General features: G+C 36.9%; 1 protein-coding gene across 4 annotated transcripts in view; it reads left to right on the forward strand.

The window, feature by feature from the left end:
- LOC107224466 (synaptotagmin-5) overlaps positions 1-26,228 on the forward strand; it is a 61,503-nt gene extending 35,275 nt beyond the window's left edge. For all 4 annotated transcript variants that reach the window (XM_015664528.2, XM_046744136.1, XM_046744135.1 and 1 more), the window contains 8 exons: positions 14,794-14,851; positions 15,490-15,709; positions 18,407-18,631; positions 20,049-20,144; positions 20,727-21,000; positions 21,089-21,322; positions 21,470-21,634; positions 21,702-26,228. In XM_015664528.2, the coding sequence (XP_015520014.1) occupies positions 14,794-14,851; positions 15,490-15,709; positions 18,407-18,631; positions 20,049-20,144; positions 20,727-21,000; positions 21,089-21,322; positions 21,470-21,634; positions 21,702-21,875 (1,446 nt within the window). In that variant the 3' untranslated portion in view covers positions 21,876-26,228. The remainder of the gene's footprint in view (positions 1-14,793; positions 14,852-15,489; positions 15,710-18,406; positions 18,632-20,048; positions 20,145-20,726; positions 21,001-21,088; positions 21,323-21,469; positions 21,635-21,701) is intronic.
- The last annotated feature ends 561 nt before the right edge of the window (positions 26,229-26,789 follow it).

The raw sequence follows: 26,789 nt of genomic DNA on the forward strand, positions 1-26,789 counted from the left end.
AGCCTTTTTCAATTCTCGTCATTAATTTTATTCTTCCAGTCTCTTATATTCTATACCTTGTATAGAACGTCGATCTTGCGAACTCTTCACGTGTGACGTCAAAGTTGAAAGCTGGTTTATTAGCTCGCCGGGTGAAGAGCAAAGTCCCTTATCGTACAGACGCTAAGGAAAATCCGAGCTGTGCTCAAGGAGGAGAAACAAAGTCTTGCCTCGCGTGGGAAAAAGAGAAAAGTGAGAAACAAACCTGCGGTGTAAAAATAGGATGAAAAATGTAAAAATATATGGTAATAATAATAATAATAATAATAATTGTACACATTCGCACAGTTCAGCGGATAAATTGACAAATCCTGGGCACACGGTGAATATCCACGTATGATATTGCGAACCTGGGCGGTCTCGTTAATCACTATCGCTCGATCGCTTCCGCATTTAATTTTGAGTGATCCTTAAAACCCGATTCCTCGAGATTACGGCCGGGCGAGCTTTACGCCTGTGTAAATACAACTACATATACTCCCGGCCCTCTTTGCTGCGGGGTTAAAAATTTCTTGAAATCAATTACACGATTGACGGAAAGATTTGAAAGCCGTGTATCGTACACGCATGTAACGCGTTGTGTACGTACTTATTTACACGCACACATGGTAAACAAAGCGTAAAATCGATATCCTTATCGTCGGAAGGGACGCGCTTCGAACGACCTTGACCAACGATACGACCGGATTCGGATTCTATCAAGCTCGGTGCTTTTATAAAACGTTATACCTACCTATCGTTTTCTGCCGCTGTTATTGCCGCAGGCGTTGGTTCTCACGGCCGTGCAAAAACCCGGATGAAAAGTAAAAATTGGAATACGCAACGAAACGAGAAAAAGACCTCAAGACAATATGGAGAGGAGAGCTGCCTCTGCCGGTTGTTTTTATTGTGAAAATTGTAAAATGCGTCCGAGTCGATACGGTTTATATTGTACGCCTACAATAGCTTAAAATACGACGTGTTTTTTACGGTAGAATAATTGTATAGGCTATTCTAGACTGCTGTATCGATGGATCTGCGTGCCGATGGGAATTATTGCTGGCTTGATGATGAAATCCGAAAATGAGTGCCTTGGACTTTGTTCAAATATTGTATTCTCACAAGGTGAAAGTAATTGTCGTAAATGATAATCGGTAATCGAAGACGTGGGTTTAAAAAATCACTTGTTGTTTTTCTTTTAGAATTTTTTAGTACCGTCTTGCAGAAAAAACGTCAAGCGATTTATAGGTGTTTCAAGTATGTGATGTATTAAGGGGTTGGTTGGCCGAAAATTTAACATTTTTATTCAATTCATTGTGAGACATTCTTACATTTTGTACTCTCAAAATTATTACACCCGTAGGATGCGAAGATATCTTTAAAAAAAGCGAACATAAAAAATACTGAAATGAAGAACGAAAGTTTAAATTGTTATAGATACTTCTGATAATGGCAATCTTAGATTGTAATTGAACAAAACCACCAGATTACCAACCAGTTCGAAGCGATTTTAAACAGAGCAGCGATATCCAAGGTTTCTTTTTTTTTTGTTCACAAGTTCAGGAGTTTTTATTTTTGTATTTTAAAAGCGTACTTCCTGACTTGCGAATAAGATAACTTGATCTTCTTCAATTACACTTCTATTTTCTTCTACTTCAATCTACATATATAACTATCTCGTCATAAAATTAATACGGAGTATCGATTCTCACCTCAAGTGATTACCAATCGGGATATTCAGATTACCCGTTTACTCATGCATTTTTCTTTTTCTAACAGAATCTGCTTTTTTTTTTTTTGGTTGTGTTTTTTATTCTCGTTTCATACTCCGTATTATACAGATTATCATACATCGTGAGAATTGGCACACCGGAGATACGTGAAAATTTATTTCGAAAACCGCGTATATGATAATAAACACGAATAAACGCGCTTCGTTTCTACACGCTGAATATAACGGGAATAAAAATTGACTCGAAAGAATACCCTGTCACTTCTCAAACCTCCGTCACCGTGTAGATAAGGGTTGAAGATATAAAAATAATACATTTGCCTATAAACTACGATTTATTTATTTGTGTCGGGTGTTTCTTTCTTTCTTTTTTTTTTTTTTTATTTTTTTAGAAAACTCACGCTATATTCCATCATACATAATGTACATACATCCGTATTGTTTTCGGGGGCAAATCAACCCCTGGAATAATATATTAATCCGGATTCCGTGACGCATTGCATAATCCGCCTTATACTAGACGGTGTGAAATATTACCTATACTATATATATACACACATGTATATATATATATATATATATATATATATATATATATATATATATATATATATATATATATATATATATATATATATATATATATATATATATGTATGTATGTATGTATGTATGTATGTATGTATGTATGTGTACGTACATAACTGAGCGAACAGATCCTTCATCCAGGCACGTATATATGTACGTACGTATGTACGCGAGGTATACAATACCGCTGAGAGAGAGAGAGAGAGAGAGAATACGCTATGTTTCGGTAACCTGTTGCGGCGCACGCAGCGCCTATTTTACTTCTCTCCATTTTCCCTCGCGCTTTTCCCTTGCCGCCATGGCCCCATAAAATGTATACCCTTACGTATCACATACATACACATTTATACAGAGCATATAATAAAGCGTACCGATCATATACAGGATCGTTGAAGTTAAAATGCGTCTCCTTGTTTTTCAATATACATGACAGTGAGTTTTTCGAATTATGGTCTGAGCGGAAAGAATTGCCGAATATGTCTTAAGGTTTTCACGGAGGGGAAAACTCACTCGCATGCAATTATACGTAATGCAAAATGATAATTCTTACGTATAATAGATGTAATAATTATACATCGGAATCGCAGAAGCTTTTTTCCCCGTGGACTTTGCGTGAATTAATAACGATCTTTTTTTTCACTTTTTTTGCCTTGTGTTGAAAATCCATTGACAATTAGTTGTTTTTCCAGACGACACACGGTTCTGACACGACTGTAGACAATCTGTGATAAACTAACCGCAAAAATTCTATAACTTTTAGGAAACAAAGTACAACTTGCAAAATGGCAAAAAATAAAATCACACATATTTTAATCACAAAAATTTATCGAATCCGAAAGTGTGTTATATTGATAAATCGATTTTGAAAATACAAAACTTCTTCCAGACGGTGAAATCGTAGGGTATTTAATCAAGTGTGCATGGGTCGAGAAATTCACACGCAAGAAAATCTGCAGACTGAATTACAACAACGTACCAAAACGCATGCTAATGCATCGAGCGTGTAAATACACCCTCGCAACTACTTGCGCAGGTTTACACATGTGTGTATTTACTTACGTACGTACATTGCGCGTGTGTGCTTGCAGGCACGCGTACATGGGCATATATTATATATGTATATTCGCGTCGGCCGGTACCGGCGCGATTGGGAAGGATGGAAGGATCTGCGACGGTAGTCGGGACTCGACGCGCAACCCCGAACCGTCAGACAGAGCGTCGCGACGCCTCGAACGTTGTGCGTTACAACCGACCGTAAACACGCAGAGTGCAGGGGATAGTTGGGGAAACGGTGGGAATCGGGAGTCCGAAGAAGTTTTGAATGGTAAAAAAATAAGTAATCGGTAAGAGGTACCTTAGAGATATACTTCCCGTCCGTCAAACGATCGTCTCGATTACATAATGCATCCCGATTACTGCGAAGGACTTTAACGACGCTGTTTTACGAATTACCACCACCGGCGCGGCGGTCTTTTAACCATCACCGTGATTCATCTTATATCTGCCTAATTATCATCGATATATATATATATTGTAATCTGTAATTCACCTGCGATTACCGAGTTTATTGTAGGTGTACGATATTACGTGTAATATCGTTTGCGACACGTGTAACAATCAAATCGGATAATAACCCGAAGATGCCTTCTTATAAACGCGGAGATGTATAAATTAAATGTGGAATAACGCGAATCGCGCGAAATATGTTATTTATTGAAAGGTTTACACGGAGGATTAACAACCGTGTGTGTAAATGAAATCTCGAATCCTATTTTAAGAAGTATCGATGAAACAAATAAAATAATAAACGATAATCAACGATGCATTTACGGTAAACGTATTTTCGGCGAGTGATAGTAAAAAAGAAAAAAGAAAAACAACAACAACAAAAAACCGACAATAACGTTCGATCAGCCTATGTTTTTAAACCGAATAACAAAGCCGGACAATCACTTGTATAACAATCATAAACGTTGTATATGTACTCAAACATGAGCTGTAAAATGTATAGTTGAACTAAGATAAATAAAATATTAAAGACATCAAGGTTTTAATCAATCGTAGATACGAGATAAATATCCCAATTATTCAATTTACACCTATAATACATGTGCGCGCGTGATTTCCGATTAATTTTAAGAACTAAAGAAGAAGAAGAAGAAGAGGAGGAGGCAGAGGAGGAGGAGGAGGAGGAAGAAGAAGCGACGTTTGAGAAGATCGAAAAGCGGTAAAGTAGAAAAGCGGACGAGGGCTAGGCGTTAACGCTGGTACTAGACGAACTCGTCAAAGTGCCCGACAAATTGTCAGAAGTATTCGGGGATGTGCTGAAGCTGGCATGCGGCGGCGGGGACGGGGACGTGGCTGGGGGCGGACCCGGGGCCGTCAACGAGAAGACGAACCCGACGAGCGTCGTAACTAAAATCGGAGTCGCGACCGGAATCGCTAAATTCAGGGCCCGGAGCACCCAAAGGGCCAGGGCTCGATCGCCCCTCTGCTCCGTCGGGACGACTGACAGCGCTGACAGCACAATTTCCACTGCAAGCTCCGAGGTATAACCCTGCAGCTTTTGATAACCTTCCACCTTCCGTAAAGTTTACCCGAAACTTGTCGTTGTAATTTGAACGTACTTCGGTTCGGGATGAAAATCCGATGCAAAGGGAGAGAAAATTATCACGGAGAGTGTGAAAGGGCAGACTTTGATAAAAACTGCGGGAAAAGACGGACGCGTCACGTTTTTTGTCGCAATGTACTTCGTTAAATACAGAGTTTACTCTGGAAACAGTGAAAACCACTGTGTGCGGAGCAACGTAAAAATGTAGTTGAGATGGATATTTTTTTTACCAAAAATCTCTGTCTCCTTCTTTTCCCGAAGACTTTAGTAAAATCTGTTATTTTTTATTTTCTTCCATCCGTCATATTGATAAACTTGGCGCACAATTATTGTTCAATGATTCGAAGAATTTGTACTTTGTGGTTGTTTTGGTAACGCATTTGAAAAATTCACTCTGTTGAAGGTTTTCTTCTCCTGTCGCATGATCGGTGTTCCACAACTTATAATATTACCTGTCCTAAAATAAGTGGTTTCTTAATGCGGTTATCGTTCATAATCTTCAACTATATTTCCATTCTCTTATACCATAATCAAAAAATATAAATCACGTTAAAAAAAAAACAATTTTCTTTAAATTCAAACAGTGTTTAAACTGTTATCTTAACGTTATTTATCAATTCCACTAGAATTTTCTAATAACTGTAATAACAATTTTTCTCACTGTAGACAGATCGGCAAATTGTATAATTTTTTTTTCTCCTACCAACAATCGACTCAATGGAGAAAAGAACTTATATTGCAGGAGATGATTCCAAACTCGTGATAGTTATACGATTTGAGTTTAATCAGATGAAATCGAAACTTTGCCGAGAGTGGTTATTATGTTTTAGTTTAGTGTCTGCTTTTGTATGTACATCCCAATACAGGGTTGAGGATCATCTTCTCACGGCAGAGGTTTATCGAATTACGCTCTCTCTCTCTCTCTCTCTATGCATGTATGCATGAAAATTTAGAGCTCAGATTTCACGCTCGAGTTCCTCTTCCTACGTCTGCAAGTGGAGAATCGCTGCAGGAGATGATATCGAAGAAGCAGAGAGAAAAGAAAAAAAAATTTGTTTATCATACAAATAGTGTGATGCGAATAACTCCGAATCTGAAAGCAGGTATAACTTTATTCGAAAAGTTCCAAGCTTCCGGGATACTTTGGTGAACTTTTGGTTTATTTATTCAGCCCCCTCCTTAAAGACAACTTACGACAACTTTCGCTTTCGAGAATTCTCGCTAGATTTAAGCGGTACTTCAATCGGTGAAAACATTATGCTTTTAGTAAAATACTTTGGACGAAGAGCTGCAACGAATTCTGCGCGACGGAGTTTATCCTTGAAGGCGGAAGAATTCTGATCCTGCGACTGAGTAGCTTGAACTTTTCTTTCTTTTTTTTTCGTATCGTGGACTTGCGAAAATCTATGACGTCGCGAATTGTAGAATTTCTTTTTTTCCCAAAGATACTGCATATCGTTAGATCGAGGAATTAGAACTATCTTCTCGTCGTCCTTATCTTTAGCTAAAATGTACCAGCCAAGTTTCAGATCGTCAATAATAGACACTGGGTGTGGTCAGATGAGAGAAGTCTCAGAAATCCGCGTTCTTGGCCGTCTGGGTCAACTTTTTCCACTTTTTTATCGAATATTTTCTCAGCAATCCGTTCTTTTGGAACTCGCTGAGTATACCGTTGTTATTGTTTTCACATTTTTGAACTTCGCCGTTTGTAAAGATGCTCAAAAAATATTTCTGAAACACTGTTGATTCTGTTTTACCTTTTTTTTTTCAAATTAACCGAAGTAACGGTAAATGACAGAACAAATAGCTGGTTAAAAATATGTACAAATTGTTTGCAAGTACAGTTTCGAAGTTTTATATGTCGTAGGTATTTCGACTGAATATTATTTCTGGCGAAAGAAACTAATTCTTGTACAATTTCATTCTGAATATATTTATTCCCTGTATAAGTATCAGGAGTAGTCTTTATACGAATTTTTCTACGATTTATATAATATTTACTTTTCGAAAAATATACAGTGTAGGATTTGAGCCCAACGATATTTTCCTTAATTCCATTTTTTTTTCAAGCCATCAGCGTAGGAAATTTAGTAAAAAAAAATTGATGACAAATTGTAAGTTATATTACGGTCTGGAAGACAAAAGTTTATTCCTGAAAAAATTGCACCTTGAGCTTTTCCCGGAAAGCACCGGAATACGTTAAATATCACAATATAATATGAATAATAGAAGCCAGAAGAGAGATCAAGGGAAGAAAAAGTGTTCCAGTTTACAAAGAAAGCTCGGACGCGCACCGTTTATTTATTTTTTTTTCTGTCTCAAATCCCGCCCCATTCGCGTTTAGCGGTCGCGTGATTTTCTCTAACAATGGGCCCGAGTCTGACCCATTACGACACCCGTTTCGAGTATTTTCACGTACCTACCGTGTGCGGAGTTTCTATTGTAGGTGGAAACTCTCGGCAAAAATCTCGGGATCACCGTCCGCGAAAAAGAAGCGAGACCCCCAGGTCTGCAAACAAAATAGGACTAATATATTGTCGATGTTCAGTCCGCGGGAAACGAAAGCTCAGAGGTTGAGGTGTTAAGCTCACTGATGTATTGTTGATGGCAGACCGTAGAGTCCATAATATAAGAGGTTCTCTCGCACTTGTTGCGTTTCCATTCTTTGCGTCTCGTGTAAGATAAGCTACTGCCATGCACTCGGAAAGACGCGAACTACGTTATGCACACACACGCGCACACATACAAGGGTGTGGAAAAATGTCGAGAATGCGAATAAATCGCGGGACCGAACGAGCTGTGATGTGTAATTTTCAAAAATAACATGGTATGTAATCGAGTTTCGCGGAAAATTCATAGTATGTTAATAACGAAAGAATAAAAACAGAAATTACCGTGTTTCATTATGTTCAAATATAATTAAACCTTTGTACAACTTCGTGATAAAACGGTGTAATTATAACAACAACAACAACAACAACAACAATAATAATAACAACGAGTTGAGAGTTGTTGAAGCCGTGTTCATCATTTGCATGAGACTAACGATAAACGGGGAGAATATAATATGAACGAACATATAAGCTGCTGTTTGTTTTGTTTTTTGTTTCTTTCTTTTTTTTTTTGTACCGCGAAAGAAGAAGCATTTTTTTATATTTGTCATAAACTTTTGTTGGCTAATGAAAATTCGATGTGGGCGGACAGTACGTAACAAACGATCGAAGCGATTTCGTCGAAACGCTGTAATTTTATCGCGGTAAGTTGTATTGATTTCTAACAAGCTTTGATCACTTTTTGCCTTTTTCTTTTACGCGACACTATTTATTTCCAATACCGTTAACAGTAGTTATACGGTTCTAGGGTGTAGGGCAATTTCAGTTACGTAAGGTCAGAGGTTGAGAATTCCCAGAGCTCCGGGGCGTTGGATTGCAGCATCGCAGAGCGAGGCGCACTCAATTGGTTTGACGTTAAGTGCAGTTCAAGGATGGTAGGAATAATATCTTTTCTCCGATATCGCTTCAGAGGGATGTTGACACGAATCTGCCTACGCGTCGCATCTTCGTTACGTCAGTTGGACGCACTGAGAAAAAATTTCATTATTTATAGTTACCAAGAAAACTGCAGCAATACGACTATCTTTACGCGATAGAATGGTTTAAAAATTTTCGAAATCACAGAGAAATGTGGTACAACAAATTATTTAGTGTGGTTACAGTTGGCAATACTAAAAATTTTAAATCCGTTTCTTCGGTTGGCTACATTTTTTTTTTTTTTCAATTTTAACAAGACCCTGACCTCAATTTATTAACACCTACACCCAAACATCGAATTATCGCAATACATTGTTACAAGAAAATATAGTACGAGTGGCAATTTTAATCAAACAAAATAAGTAACGTGTACCAAGTTTTCTCGCCACAGTTAAAACACATTTATTTTCATTTTACCGGAGAACAGTATTTTTCCGTTGCGTTGAAAATAATGAAAAAAATTAAAACACCTGTTAATGACCGCGTAGTAATCGGTAACAGAAATTTTTCGCGGTGCGCTGCAGTGCCAGTTGCAGAGGGTAGAAAACGCTTGACGGGGTCAGAGTTCATCGGTGTTACACGTATATATTAATAACGCGCATTGACCCGTCAGATTTGAAAACAGGAAACTCATTAGCGTTGGCAGGACCTTCGCAAATGGCATTCCAATTACGCAAGAGCCGCAGGTGAATAATTGCTCTCTGCCTTACGATAGTCTCACGCCTCTCAACAATAATCATAGTAATACCGATGATATGTAGTAATAATAGTAATAATAACAACAACAACAACAACAGCAATAATCATAATAATAATAATAATAATAATAATAATAATAATTGATTAAACGTCAAGTGCTTCCTACGGAATCAGTATAACAACGGTGTACTAATTAAAATCCGTTACCAGATTGTATACACACGTATATATATATATATATATATATTTATAGGCATAGGTATAGGTATATGTTGAAGAGCTTTAGAAGATGAGAAATCATCCTCCTCCTCGCTTTGTATTACACTCATAATCGAAAATAAAAAGTCTCGCTTTACAAACGCTGCCTGCTCGTTACAGATATGCCCGTCCGTTATAAGGTCGTGGGGTTTATTGTGTACGTATATAAGCAAATATTCGATAGTGTTCTGCACTCTCAATATTAGTTTCAGTAATATTCTCGAGGGTTTTCGCGTCGCTTGAGTAAAGTACTTCATCACAATTATGGAAGCGCGCAGCTTCAGGGGACAAGAATCGATTATATAAAACGATTTTTTCCACATCTTCTTCTTATTTTCTGGTTATATTATAACGTTATATTAACTTGATCATTATACACGGTGATATTTTCAAATTGGGAACCTGCCTGCACGAAACGATCATTTATAACCTGAAATACTTGTCACCATCATCATCATCATTGTCGTCGTCGTCGTCGTCGTCGTCATCGTCATATATATGTCTGATCGTTATATTATTATACGGCGTGTTAAAAATCGCGGTCGGATTTCACCGCGGGTCAAATTATAATCGTATTATACATACGTGTATAAAGTTGTATAGGTATATACAAAAGGGTATACAGAGTTATCAAGGAACTTTGATGCACAACTCACAGCCCCGAGCATATTCGCGCTAATAACGATTATCCCAACGTTCATGACTGAATAATTATACGTATAATAAATCACGGACGTGAAAGGGTGATCAACCCTTTTCAACTATGTACATAAATGTATGTTTCTCTTTATATTTTACGAGCTTGAAGCTAATGCTCTTAACTTACAGAAACGTTGAAGGAAAAATCTTTATTTTGCAGCCTTGCAGCATAGCTTTGAAAGAGTTGAAATCTCAAGAGTTTACATAATATAACTTTCTCTGATATAACTAATCTACTGCTAATCAACATTTATTAACAGTCTTTAATCAGACAACTAGGCGAGTACGAATTAGCTGTGCTGCTCTTACCCGATTTCTCGATCATAAAAAAAGCTCATTCGCAAAATTATAACGTGCTAAAAATTATTTTCATATTAATTTTTCTTACGAAAGGACAATAGCGAGCATGACGTGATATAATTATAACTATAAATATTGTATATAATGAAGGTGGAATTTCGTTTTCTTGTTAATGATCTCTAACTCTGCGTTAATCGTAACGTAACTAATACCATGGCCACATCCTCTTAGAAAATCCTTTCATGGGGTGTGCAGCAGTACCGTACATGTACAATAATGTAGTACAAAAAGTGTGGGGTGCGTTAACACTTGTTGATATCGAGTGGAAAAACGAGAGTAGGTTCACAGTTACACGACTTATAGATGTAGATGTACGAAGTCTAAGGAGAAGAAAAAAGACCTGTAAAAAAAATCCGGCCCCTGCGTGACTGTACAATACTGTACGATACATAGAATCGTACACACGGATATGTATGGGGTATTCCACGTAAATTCGAATAGGATCTAGCCCTCACACTCTTGGATTTGGCATCCGACTTTTTATATTGTTGTTCCAGTTCTAAGAATCGTTTCACATTTTTTTTAGGTTTTTCCTATTCCCTCGGTGCTTCCAGTGCCCCTTAAGTTATGATATTTTGACAGTGATTGCGATATTTTTGAAAATTGAAAAAAAAAATTATATCATTTCTGGGGCATAAGTCAAAAATCAACAAGCAAAACCATGATTTTTCATAAATATTTTAATTAATTAATGTATTTTTTTTTTGTCATTCTGATTTTTTCTTTGAATTTTCAGGGCTCGATGTATCTTGCCTAACGTAACATCAATCTGTAAGTTTCAATTGAACTTGAAAATTTTTTTTTTATTCAAAATCATTTGGTTTACAACTAGTCACTTTCATTTTTCAATTTTGAATTTAAATAAAAATTTCCAAATTATTGTTGTATTACGGGATTTATATCGAACCCCGAATATTAAAAAAAGAAACATCCAAATATCTTTAATAAGAATTATTTATCAGTTAAAACATTTTTAAAGAATTACTGTTTTTCCTGCCCACTTCAAAGGTAGATATGTTTTTAGTTTTAGCCTCAGAATGGAGGTAATTTTATTAAATAGTTGTCAAAAATATCGCAATCACTGCCAAAATATCATCATTCAAGGAGCTCTGGGGGCGCCAAAAGGAGGAAGGAAAAATCTGAAAAATATGGAAATGATTTTTAGAGTCGAAACAAGGATATAAAAAATCGCGGACTAAATCCAAGAGGGTGAGGGTCAGACCGTAGTCGAATTGACGTGGAATACCGCATACTCATATAAATGTATAGCGCATTGAGCTAGGAAGAAACTTATAGTATACAACTTATCTAACACTCTCGGTTATATCTGGTATGCATCTAAGGTATACCTGTAGATACAGTAACCTTCGTTGCTAGGTTTGCAGTGACTTACTGTATATTCGTTTTTGGAATCAAAACTGAAACGAGTTTTCTCTACATAGAAATCTTACGTGCCTACAATCAACGTATCGTTTCTTTCCCGTAATACTCGCGCCGCTAATCATTGGCGCATAAAATTTGATTAGAAAGGAAACTGGTCCCAGCTTTGATTACACAAAAATAGTGAGCCACTGAGAACCCATTAATTTACATTACTGTACAGTAAAATGCCTTATCCTTCCGGCTAACTTGTTATCGATCTGAAAGGTCCGTAACAAATTGCGACTAACTTCGATTCTCCACAACTTACGCGACAATGCATCCCATCCTCTCAAGTCAGCCTTATCGCCAGTCATCGTCACACAATTCGCATAGAATTAAGCTCGCATTTTATTTCGGACCAAGTTAGCCGTAAAGTTAAGGCTTCAAAGCATTTTACCGCCCATATAGATATGCTGTGCGTTTTTTTGTTTGTTTGCGTGTGTGTGTGTGTCCAACTTGCAGGCATGGCACTCGAGATTTGTGATTTTAGATATTTTCAAGGGGTGCCGAGCGAAAGGCGCCCAACCCATAATTCCCCCCTCCGGCGCCCCTTGACGCCACCCACCCCACCATCCCCATAACAGTCGCCCCAGTTGCTCCGGTCGCCCGCGCCACTCGGAGAGTATCGACCCGTGGCGGAGGGTGGCTTCGAGCTACCCTCCCACCCCTCCCCCCATCACGTCCCATCCCTCGTCCTTCTACGAAGCTCGTCTAACCAGCGCGGGGAGAAAGTTCGTCGAGCTTTATACTTGGCGAAGGCAGCCCGTGCAACAGCCAGCCACCCATCTACACCATATCCACCCTCCTCTATCCGATATGCCGCCGAGGCATTCGCACTATATCGAGAGACCACGAACAGTGAAAGTCGTACCCCTCTCCCCGAAAATAGATAGACACACTTATAGATAGATAGATAGGCAAGGAGACGCGTTGCAACACGCGTAGAAAAAATAATTAACGTTTTCCCACAGTAGCACCTCCTAAAAAGTTTGTTTGGGTTAAAAGAAGGATTATGTAAAAAGGTGAGCGGTCTGCGTTTTATGGAAGATCGTGGTTATTTGATTTTTCACTTTTTTTTTCAAATTTTTGAAGAAACACGGTGGAGCACTTTAGCTATTATTTCTTTCCTGACATTTGTATTCAGATACACGAAGATCACGATCCGTAACATAACGATGTATCAACCGGGAATCTTATTCTCATAAATTAAGAGATCATATTAAATTATAAGTATTTTAGGAGATTGAATTAATAATGAAAAAATCGTCAGGATACACTTCGAAAACTTCAACTGGATACTCAATATTACAAGTCTGGGTTTTATTTGTGACGTAAATTGATGCAAGAAATAAACAAAAATGTTTATTCGCGATTCTTCGTAAACACAGAAAACTTGAAAAATTGAAAAATCAACCTAGCGCGATCTTCAATACATCTTGAAATGCTAATATTTTGACAGAATCTTTCTTTTAACCTAAACAAAGTTTTCAGGGGTTGGCATGGTCGAAAATCGTAAATTATTTATTCTGAAATACCCTCGTATGTCTATAGGTATAAATTCGTACATCGTGCATTTATGTTCACCAGCTGATGGAAAGAGGGTCGGCACTTTAGAACAGACACTGACGAATCCTCTTTTCTTTTTTCACCCCCCCCCCCTTCCCCTCCTTTTTCTAACTCGTTTTTTTATTCTTTATCATTTTTTCTCCACACACTGCACTCTCACATGAACACGCCCTGCGCGATGAACTTATTGACAAGTTTGAAGCCTCGTGGAAAACGATTACTTGGATCGATTTCTCAAACCTTATTGAGCGTGCTTATATATATACAAAAACACATAAATACGATTGTTTACCTTCTTTTCTGACTTTGCTTTTCATTTTCATCTGATGTATTTTCCAATTATTTATGACTGTAATTCGAATTTTTATATTTGTGGTTATTTTTATTTTATCTTTAGTTTTATTTTATGCAAACAGACCTACGTCTCTATACTTTTACCTTGTTCAACTTTGCTTCTCTGTAATTTGTATTTTCTATCGTTGTACTTGTGTTCATTGTTTCTCTGTTTCTTTTGCTTTCAATTTTGTTGGTTTGTTTTTGATTAGTTTAAGGTTTCTTGGTTGTATTTTATTTCCTAATGTAGTATTTTTGGTTTTCTCCTTTCTGAGACTCTTGTCTTCGTAATTTGTTTGACTTGTCTGAGACAGAGAATTCAAAATTGTCCAATATTGTCATGCACATTAATAAACACTGATACCGATACCCTCTTGTTTTTTATTACAGCTCAGGTGTAAAGTTTATTTCAAGTCTCTTAAAGTACCGCGGTATAATACATATAAATATCTATATATATATATATCTATATATATATATAGATGTATTCTATACATATATGCTTTTTTGATCGATCATTCGTTGGAAAATTTTAAAAAGGAAGAGTTAAATTGTAATAAAGTGCTAAAACTACCGTAACATGTACCTACATACATGGATATAATTAAATAAGGACAAATATAGGGCATGGCGTCGTGAATAAAATTAAGCATCGGAAAATGTATGACGGTTGGTAGTTAATTGCAGCGGTAATCATTTCTGAGTAATTATAGAGAAGGGTAAAACAAACGGCGTTTGTACACCCGGCACGATGTCAACTCCTTTCTTCAATACTTTTAATTACTTTTCACCGTGTATATAACACAGTGTCGTTTTATTCTCTTCCACTCAGATGATGCTCGGAAATATTGCCCAGCTTCAGTTTCAGAGACTACTTATCCGTCTCTCTAATTTTGCGTGCAAACATTATTTTCCATGCTTATAGATACTGGCTGATTCTGAAATTTTCAACACCCTCGTTCTACTCGATGTTTCAGGAATTCAATGTCGCCAAGGAACAGCACGCCGTTCAGCCGTCGGCTGTTACGGAATCAGGTAAACCTTTTCACACTTTATATCAATAAATATTCTCCAGACGATAAACTCGTGTAGTGGGAATAATATGTCTTCGGAAAAGAGTACGCGAGTAACGAGTAATGCAGAAATGGAAAAGAAAATAAGATTACAAAGGTGGTTACGACAGATTTTCTCAAATTTATTTTAACTTCGTGTGTGATGATCGGAAATTGACGATTAAAATTTTATAGCAATAATTTCTCGTCGCTGCACACGGATGAGCTATTTAAATGAATTCAGGCTACTTTGAAAAAAGAAGTATTTTCACTAATCCTGATCTCAGGATAGTTTGATTCGATTTTTCAAATCTGCTGGTACTCGAATAAATAATTTTCTTTCCGTGAGAGCTAAATTTTTATTATAAAAACAGCTGTACGCATTGATCGGAAACCCTGAACCGTAAAACATTCTAATTCCGTGAACTGACGAACCTGAAAAATATCTCTTCCAATTACAATATCGGTTCAACGTGACAAGGGCCGTGTTACTTCTCCCCAAAACGGTAGGTACAAAGAATCAACCCCACACGAGCTTTCCTCTCGCCTGATCCATCGATCATAATCGCGGAATGAATTCAATGGCCGGAAATTAACGAACGAAAATAATCGCTCCTTCAGGTGGCGGGCTGCCTCATCAGAGTCGCAGCTACCCTGGAGGGGGAGGAAGGCCGCTGGCGAGAACGCCATCCGTGAGCTCGCAAAGCTCGTTGGAGGGAGCATCTGGGTCCTCGGTTCACCGAGGCTCGTCTCCGCAGATCAGAGCTTTCGGTCCGGACGGTCGTCACTACCTTGACGCCGCCCACACCGCCTCTTCATACCCCCCGAGCAGGGGTTCGAGGTGATTAACACTTCACCCCGCTCTGTTTGCCGTATAAAATACACGTGGCTGCTACGGGCCCAGACAAGTTTCTACATACGGTTCATATCGTATTATACAACAGGGTGGTCCTTGTTTTGGACTTTTTCGAGACCCCGCCAACGAAACTGGTTCGAGATACATAAATATTAATCTCCTTAAACACACAAGTATCTCTTTCAACCCTCACTGAGAGGAATTTTTAGTTCCGGTTACCGCTAGGTCCTAACTATTTTCATTTTTTAGATACAAAATGAAAATTAGTTTTCTAGCTGTTACCGGAAAGTCTGGTATCCGTTACTATTCTTTCTCATCACGATCACTGTTGATATATTTTCTTGTAACTGTTGCGAAAATTTAACGCTTGTGCAACGATAAATCGGACGTTAAAGCCTTGTTTAACTAAAAAAAGTAGAGTAAACCGAACAAACTGATTTTTCGTTGCAATTATCAAAAAAGGATCGACAATAGCGCAAAATGGTTACGTGTACCTCGTTTTTCGTAATTCCAGCAATATTCAAACAGTTTTTTCGCGATACCTGCTTTACTGAATTCTTCTAGTTACTATAACAAATGAAATTCTTCTCAGTGCTCAACCCTAAACCCTAAACCCTCTCGAAAGGTCTGTCAAATTTGCCATTCGAAATATACACATTTTTACTCAATTTTTAGTACACGTATATTTGGTCGTTGGACTAACTATTATGAAAATATTTATAAGTGCAAGAAATCGATCAGCATTGACCCTATAATATTTGATTGAAATATCAGCATCGTCGATGGAATATTTTGTGGCAATTGTAAGCTGGTATAAAACTCATAAAGAAGTCAAATTATAATTGGGTATAGCTGACATAGAATATTTCATAGACGATGCTGATGTTTTTTATTAGACAATAATTAATGATCGCTGATTTCTCACAGTAACGGATTTTTATTTACTAACAATTTGTCCTGCGGAAAAATATACACTAAAACTGTGGTAAAACATGTGTGTTTTTTGTGTGACAAACTTCACGTAGAGATCTGAGGTTTGAAGGAGATTTTTATTTATTTATTTGAACCAATCTGGGGCGCGGCCAAGTCAAAGATTAAAGACATCCAAAATGAAAACCACCCTACTGTACACAGCTTTTACCTCTTTTTTATTTTTTACTGTAACCGAAAAACATATTTATGGGTACTAGGCGAAAATGAGCTTGGTAGCTTTTTATACAAAATCCAGTATGTGTTAGTATCATTTTCGATTACGGTAATTATTGTCTTGTTACTATCGCGATGATTTAATCTTGGTACAACAGTCAGTTGATGACAAGGCCTTATTTACTGAGAAAATATGGTCAACCAAACCAACAGATTTAATGTTGCGATAACCAAGAAATGTGGTAGTGATAACTATAATCACATTACATTGTCAATTGTACGAGAGTTTCTTTTAATTCCAACAATATTTACACAGCTGTTACAACAATAGTCGTTTGACCAGAATTTTCTGGATTTCTGGTAACTTCAATAATGAAATTTTTCTTTGTCCTGTCAACCTTTAACGACCGAGTAAGGTGTCTCTTATTTTAGCATTATCATAGCCCGTGCGTATCACTTATGTAAAATCGTCACAGCCAACGTAATTCCACAGGCAATTTACACCGAACAAAACAGTTTCCCCAAACTTATTTTTTTCATGCGAGAATTGGAACGTTGGAAAATTCATACCTAAAGATTTGTTGACAGTGCATTCTTGCGTAAAACAAACATTAATTTTCGATATCTGTGTTCGGGATTGCATATTTTAGAATTACGCTAACTGCAATTTTTTTCGATCAACGATGATTAGGCACTAATAATAATCAAAATAAGTTACGTTTTACTCGCTCGGTAACGACAGACAATAGCATTCTATTACAGGGGTATATACGAATAGAACGTTGATGAGGTGGTTGAATCTTGGGAATTTATAACTCGGTAATTAATTATTCGATTCGATCAGAGTTCGATTTGTTCGAAACTACGTGGATCAAGTTTCATTCGAATTTAATTTTTAATAAAATCAATTAACGAACAGCATTGTTATTGAATATTACAACGTCAACCATTTCGCTCGATGACATGTTTTGCGATTTTCAGGATATCTCGGAAACAGTTCAATCCATTTATATCAAATTCGGTTACACTATTCTTGGGCACTTTGCTAAGATTTCATTTTTTTTCAAAATAAAATGACTGTTGTTCGAAGATGGAAGTCGATATTCAGTAAAAAATTTATGCGTTTGTTATTTAATTACGAAAAAATGTGTTTATCATTAAGAAGAAAAAAAAAAAAAAAAACAAACAACAAGAATAGTGATCGTAGCAAAGAGGATAAGTTATGGGAAAATATAACTGTCGCCAAATTTGAAGCAAATCGATTCGAGCCTTTTTTGCAGCATCGTAGGCACCGCAAAACACGTCGAAGAACGAATTGGCTTACGTTATTGTTGATAAAAATGCTTCCCGTTGATCGGCTGTAATTTAAAAAGATGCAAGTGAAGCGATCGATCTGCTTACTTTTGAATAAAATAAACTCAAGACGTAGAAATTCCCAAAATTGACCCACTTTACTCGCCCGTATAAAACCCTCACAAGTGCTCGCCTCTGCGCCCGCTTGCGATAAAGCGCAAGGTTCTAAGGTCCTCCTCTTAGGTCGCCATCTCCTGCCCGCGCCGCATCCTTGGACGCCCGGAGCGCCAGTCCTGCAAGCTGCTGCGGCAGCGGCGCCCTTAGCGGAACCGCATCGCCCTCGCAAAGCTCCCTCGTGTCTTTAGCCACCATCACGAGTTCATCCGTGTCCTGCGGATCGGCAGGAGTCGCCCACAGAGCTCGGTGTCTCTCGCCTCTTCTCATTCCACCCCCGAGGGTATCCGGAAGGTAAATATTATACAACAGGGGTTCACCCCCGTTAAGGGATGAACCTGCCTTTGGTTCCTTGAAAGTAAGTGGTTTACGCGAATTTTTTCGACAAGGAAAAATTGAATGGATATTTTTTTAAACTATGAAGATATTTTATTACCAGTTTGAACCACATATGGTAATTTTTTCAACTCATTTGAATCATAGTTGATCGAGTTATTAACTACGTTTCAAAGCAGGTCTTCGTTCGCGTTGGCAATTTAATTCGTGCACTCTGGAGGTCGCAATTTTCATCTGAAATCAACGAAACTGAATTTTTTTCATCGTTCGGATTATTTCTGATAACATTAATCTAAATCTACCCATTAGAGTCGAAAGTTTAATGTTTTACACGTGTTTTAAAAAGATGGTGTCATTTTTGACAATTGTTTTTAATAGAATTTTGAAATCCGAAGTGGGAACTTTAAACAACGCAATTACCACCACGGCATGTTCATGTTCTCAGAAATAATCTAAACAATGAAAAAAATTCAGTTCCGTTGGTTTCAGACCAGAACTGCGAACTCCAGAATCTACGCATTAAATTGCCAACACGAGTGAAGACCTGCTGCAGGACGTAGTTAATAACTCGACCAAATATCGTACAAATGACATGAAAAAATTACCATATGTGGTTCAAACTGGTAATAAAAGATCGTCAGAGTTTAAAAAATATCCATTCAATTTTTCCTTGTCGAAAAAATTCTCGAACACCACTTACTTTTCGGCTTACTAAGCTGGGTTCCTCCCGTTAATCAATCGATTCGGAGCTGAAGCTTGCACGCAATCCTGAAAGGAAATTTTCTCTTAATCATCGTTTATCAAAGGACGTATTACTGCGTACCGATCGTTGTGTCAAGAAATTTTTACACGCCGTACAAAATTCTCCACCCCCGTGCCTTGCGGCTTTCGGCAGAGATCGGCATTCGCCGGTTTACACCCTTGTTATCATACACTGAGAGAAATTTTTAGTTCCGGTTACCGCTCAGTCCTTAAATATTTTCATTTTTTATCACAATCGAAAAATATAGTTCAAGGTACAAAATGAAAATTAGTTTTCCAGCTGTTACCGGAAAGTCTAGTATCCGTTACTATTCTTTCTCAGTACGATCGCTGTTGCTATATTTTCTTGTAACCGTTGCGAAAATTTAACGCTTTTGCAACAATAAATCGATGTTAAAGCCTTATTTAACTAAAAAAAGTAGAGTATACCGAAGAAACTGATTTAGCGTTGAAATTACCAAAAAAGGATCGACAATAGCGCAAAATGGTTAGGTGTACCTCGTTTTTCGTAATACCAACAATATTCAAACAGTTTTTTTAACGATACCTGTTTTACTCAATTTTTCTCAATTTTTCTCAGTGTACAGCTTCATACTCTTGACAAATTTTACAGCGACACAGGTCCCACGCTACCTACTTCACCCCTCGGCTCTCTCCAACCGGATCTTTACCCCCGCAGGGATGGTCCGCTACTCATCGATACGCGCAGGTTTGAAACTTTCTTCGAATTACGATTACTGAAAGTTCGTGAACAGTGTCGATGGACTTACTAGATCAAACCAGACCACGAGCAAACAGAGTACAAGAATGCGTTGCCTGGTTTGAATAGATCGTTTTTCAGGGTGTAGCAATTGGCCACGTATACCAACGCGTCCTAAGGTGAAACCATTCCCCGCTCGACTGAATTCAAATTTAATTTTCGATTCATGTCACGTGTAAATATGTAATATGAACGAAATGAAACGTTTATTAATATATACGAGGCTGGAAATTCACATGAACATGGACAGTAATTCATGCGGAATATATAACGTTTTTCACAGAATATAACGCAATAAAGTGAGATACAAGAGAATTTCAGAAAATTTTAGAGAACCCCAAGAAGGGTAGGTTTTTCAAAAAAAACTTGAGTAAAAACCAACAATTAATCTGAAATGATAAGAGAAAAAATTTCAGAGAGACCCCATTCAAAATTGGAATATTGTCAATGACAAAAAAAAATGTCTATTTCTTAATAACCGACGATGAGTTTCAAACATCGAATCCCGTTCCAAAGCCAATCGCATTGCAGGTCCGGACCCAGTCTAGGCAGACTTCACCTGCGTCTGCAGTACGACTTTGACAGATCGGACCTGAACGTTCACCTGATCGAAGCGCACGATTTAGCGGGCAGTGATCAGGGTGGATTCAACGATCCATACGTGAAATTGACCCTGAATCCCGAGGTGGACACGAGGAAGAGGCAGACCTCGGTCTACCGTGACAACCCGAATCCCTTCTTTGACGAACACTTCAAGTTTCCAGTGAGCTACGAGGAACTGCAGGACAAAACTCTCGTGCTACAGGCAATGATTTATTCCGCGATCGATTGTGTCATCCTGCTTGAAAATTATTCGATTAGCTACGTCACGTGTGTCTTTTTCCGCATTGTAGGTTTTCGACTATGACCGCTATTCGAGAAACGACGTTATTGGATCGGTCCGGGTGATGATGGACAGGTTGGAACTGGTGTCGTCGACGTCTTCGGTTGAGATTTGGGGCGAAATCGCCCGTGAGAGAAAACCACCGGGAGAAAGGCAGGAAGTACTGCTGTCTCTTTCCTATCTCTCGAAAGCAGAGCTGCTCACCGTTGCCATGCTGAAAGCTCGAAACCTATTCCCTCCTCAGGTAAGGTGAAGCCATTCCTCAAGCTCAAAACTGGAAACAAATCGCGGAATCCAGCTTCTGATCGACGATCGTCAAGAACGATATCGCCAGGAAAAAAAAACTGTAAGACAGACCGAACTTCAACTTATCATACATATTATCCGACAGGACAAAGAGTGTCTCGATCCACTTGTTAAAGTCTACCTTCTATCCGGAGGTACGAAAGTTAAGAAGAGAAAAACCAAAACCCAAAAGGGTACCAGAGATCCGGTTTGGAACGAGTCATTTTCCTTCAATGTTCCACAGTCGGCGATCTCCTCTTCGTCCATAGAGGTACGTTGTGTAATTATTATTCTCGATGCGTAAATCTGACCCAGGATCTGGAAACTTTGATCCATAGATCTGCGTGCTGGATTCGAACAGCGGAAACAACACGCCCGTTGGTATTTGCACCGTTGGTCCAGGATCGAACCTGGTCAGCGGCGACAAGGCGGACAGTTTGGGCCGAGATCATTGGCTTTTGGCGACCCAATCTCCGTCCAAGGCAATCGCCATGTGGCATCCGCTTCATTAGTACAACGTTGACGTAACTCAAGATACAGTCGCTAGTCGTACTAAAGAGAAACAAATACGCTATTAACTGTATTCAACGACGAGCATGTGGAGAAGAGGCATCATTGAAATTGTCCGAGGAGACCTAAAGAAAATACAGGAATTAATATCATCACGCATACTTATATTACACCCGATCGATTGACACGGCCTGTCTCAAATTATACATTATATATGACAACTGATTGATTCTTATTCGATTTAATGCCAATTCATTCTATCAAATAATTTCGGCAAGTATATTATATACATATATACATTTTTCATGCAAATTTGACGCATTTATAGAGAGAAAACAAATGAATCTCCCAACAGGTAGACTGATGAAGATGAAGCAAATTAAAGACGTAAAGGAAGCTTGTTTATTCTTTTTTCTTTCAATTTTTGTATACAGAACCTTGGATTTTTGTTTCTCACTTAGGACAAATCATAGAGAGACAAAAGTTTACAATGTATTCATCCGATTGCACACCGCACCAACGAAGAGAACCGTCAATTAGAATTTGAAATGTATATTTGTTAAATAAATGACGATTACGCGTATGCGATTGTTATAGGTATGGTCAGGCAAACAAAGTACAAGAATATATGTAGGGACAAGAAAAATAAGAGGAGTCGACGCACGTAACATATGTAATATGTACATACCTACGACGCGAGAAAGAATATACGATTATACATATACATATAATATGCGTCCAATTAAACCCGAAACAGGTCTCAAATTATAAATATATATAACGAATGAAACAACATTATTATGATGTATAAATAGACGAATGAATTAAAATATACACAAATATGAATATAAATATATAATTATATGATGTACGGTATATAAGCGGTTATAAGTTAATAGAAAATTTGGAAAATTATACAAAAAATAAAAGGCCTACTTAATGCGGACCGTACAATTTTCATGAATTGTGGCCTGGTAATTATGTCTTATTGAATGTTTTATATAATATATATATATATATAACATTGATAGTAAAATATGAAAAATAATTATTAAAAGAGCGAAACAAAATGGAAAGAAGAAGAAGAAAAAATAGAACAACAACACTTTGCGCTCGAAATTCTAACTAAATTATTGTACGTATACACAGGGATAAAGCAAAGCAACATAAAAATGCATGATCTATAATATATATTGCGATGTAAACTAATCGTGAATATGAATATTGTATATGTATATTATACATGTACGAAGTATTATAGTGATATTTCAATCAGGTATAATGATTGATGTATGCCCCCCATAAGGATTTAATAATGTTCGATCAAAAGTATAATTCAAATACATTAGCATGAAATTAATTATGTCGTTATTGAGAGATACGTTGAATAATATCATTTATTCTCGTCGTTGGTTCAAAAAAATTTTCAAATTAAATTTAAAAAAGAAGATATATTTCACGTGGAAAAACACTAAACCTCAAGCTCCAGTTTCAAACTGTGTACAGTGTGACTTAAGTCTAATATACATTACATGATACTTTTTACCTTATCGTTAACGAAAACTTGCGTGACCAAAATCCGACATATCGCGATTGATATACAATTTTCAATCAAACATTGACGTTCATTCAGCTTATGTTCTGAACAAAAAGAAAATTAAGAAAAAAAAAAAAAAAAAACGGAAAAAAAACGAAACAAATAAACAGTTCAATGTTATGTAATTATGGAAATCCATTATACCGTAGCAATATACAAATATACGTCGATTGCATTTACCGAATCGTATTATTGAATATATCGATTCTATGATACATCATATGATACATATTATACAGAGTTTCCATTTCAATTAATCCGCTTTGATAGTTCTCTAAGTAATGGACATTCGGACAGATTTTACAAATAAAATTTGCCTCATTTTCATGGGGGGAAAATCAATTGAATTTGTCTACTTCGACATACTTTGGTCATTTCGAAACTTTTTATATTGTCTCAACGGAACTATCTTATTTTATCGATCTGTTTTATCACTTAAATTAAGCTGATGCAGCGGACGGTAACAATTTATTGACGCAAAAAGCTAGAAGAAGTAAACCCTTTCCAAAAACAGTAATGAGGATTAAGTTAATTTTCATTGAAAAAAATTATACGTTTTCATTATTATTGAAACTACGAATCCGTATTCATAATTTTCAAGCTTACTTTGACAGACCTTTTTTCAAGTATGGTATGAAAAAAACTGAATCTCTTTAAAATATCCGAAGAACATTGGCGTAAAGATATTTAAAACCATCGCCACGGCCAGCAACTTTTATTTGAAACTACATTTTTCGGTACTTTGGTAAGTTTTGAAGACATGCTCGTAGCAGGTTTGGTAAAGTCGAACACCCTATATACAGAGCATCCCGTTTTAAATTACTCATTCTCATTTTTAGAAAACAGAGAATAAGTGAAATGGTGAATAAAGTCTTATGCACAAGCTGAAGGATTCCAAGGGTGACTGCAAAATTGCAATATCATCTGATTGAAGATACTTTAATACTTACATATAACTCAATTTATACTCTCGAGAAGTTGCAGGTGGCCATTTCTCGAAATGTTTTACGTAAATTCCCTATTTTTTTTCACGCAACTTGTAACTGCAAACAATTTCAAGTTACGAAGTGGGTGGAATTAGCTGAAATTCAACTTGACTGCAACCAAGAGTTTCATTAGAAATCGATTTTTGTTGAAAATAACGGTGAATACTAAAATTATCCGAAAGCGTGTCACCTATACAAAAATTATGATACTAATGCTGCCAAATTTTGTACCCTTACCTCACAAACTTTTCAACTTTCGTCCGAAACCTCTTCTCTGGGTGTCTCGTTTTATAATTTTCCAAATTTCCTAATGGGTAATTGAAAATAGGACACTCTGTGTATATACGACGTCTGTGCTAGAGCATATTAAAATATTACGATTAACTATATACATATATATATATATATATATACATGTCTATTACCAAAAAAGAGCTAATGTTAATGTTATTCAGTTATTGAAAAATAAATATACAAATACATATAAATATATAACTATTTAAGAAAAACTATTGATATATTATACATATATATATATATATATATATATTGACTACTGGGAGTAGTCAGAGACACCATATGACTCGATATGAGCATGGTCCGAATCGTACGCTTAAACTTATATAATATATTATTAATACACACAAATATATATATATATATATATATATCAGATATCTACAATGTTCTATATATACTTATGTACGGTGAAAATTTAATATATTATACACAGTGTTATATACGTATACATACAATATCTATATATATATGCAGAGCATACAGGTCGACCAAGAACTATCGTCCCACAGGCTACCAATTCGTTCCTCGTGAAAATCTGCGACTGAAACGTTTTTTACGTTCCATAGGAAATTTGTCGTTTGCGAATTACAGCCGTTTGAAATTTACCAATCCGGTAGCATCTTCAGGACAGCTGCCAAGTCCGTAATGATTAAATCACGATCCGCCAGCCTCGATTTCGGTCTGTTCTGAACCATGAGATTTTACTGGATTAGCCAATTTCAAACGACAAAATTCCTATGAGAAATAAAAAAAATTATCATACTCAACCACAGATTTTCAGGCGGAACACGTTAATAGTATATGGAGCAGTATTCCTGGATCACCCTGTATAGATGTCTCTATACATTTATTAATAATTATACTGCTGGATACATGAATCAATAGAACTGTTTTGTCTGCAATTGTAAAGGCAAACCTCAAAATCCTATTCAATGTGTATGCATACACGTTATAAAATGTCAAACCCTAATTGTAGGAAATTAAGAATCAAATTATTCAGCACTTTAGCCAGACATAATTCTAAAAAGACTAGATTTCGTATTTTGGCTGTTAAAAATTTACACTAAAAGTAATTTCTGTAAAATTGTATTCCCATAATTGTCATCGCTATACATATATTATTGATTTCGACGAATTGAACATTTTCACTTTGCTCAGTGCACTAATTATACTTGCGCATATATACATTCGTATTTGAATATACGTAAATACATTATTATATATACTGGGTTATTTCAATGATGCGTCCCATAGGGACTACTAAATATAGGCAAATCTGGGTACAAGTTCACTCTGAGTAGCTCCTTGTTCTCTGATTTGCTTATAATTAGGAGTTTCTGTAGGGCGCAATACGGAAGTAACCCGGTATATTTACTCGTACGGAGAGGTGAAAAAAAAAAAAAACCAAACAAACACATAATGTGTCCTAAATGTGATGTGCGTTTAATATTTTATTGTCACGTATCCCGAGTATAATATCGTCGTTTAAAAACAGTGAAATAAAGTTGTTTGCACAAATGTGACAGAATTTTAATCAATGTTAAAAAATCATGAGACTAATTCAGTTAATAGACAATCTTTGATTGTTGTGATGGAATCGAATTTCTTGCCGTAATTGTTACACGTTTGTAATTGGGCATAGGCATACCCACACATAGGGTACAACAGATTTACGATGTGCTGTGAAATAATTTGCCAGATACAAAGTTTGTAATCAACTCACGAGTGGTAAGACGGAGATGCAAAACTGGCGAGAGCAATCCCGGTTCATTTGATTTCAGAACACAGCCACTATCGTATATTGGTGTAGCTTATCGCAATCTTCATTGTCAACAAATAAACATTAAATTTCTGTTCAGAAACGCAAACGCAAATAACATGCGGCAACTGGGCCGTTTGAAAAGTTTACTTACCCGCACAACTTAATTATAAGTTAGAACAAATACAGATATTTGGGTACAAAGTTAGAATCGATGAATATCAATTTACCAAGTACATAATTTACTTTCACTCACAAATCCGCAAATTCGTGC

Source organism: Neodiprion lecontei, chromosome 6 (assembly GCF_021901455.1).
Source record: "Neodiprion lecontei isolate iyNeoLeco1 chromosome 6, iyNeoLeco1.1, whole genome shotgun sequence".
Classification (NCBI taxonomy): Eukaryota; Metazoa; Arthropoda; class Insecta; order Hymenoptera; family Diprionidae; genus Neodiprion; species Neodiprion lecontei.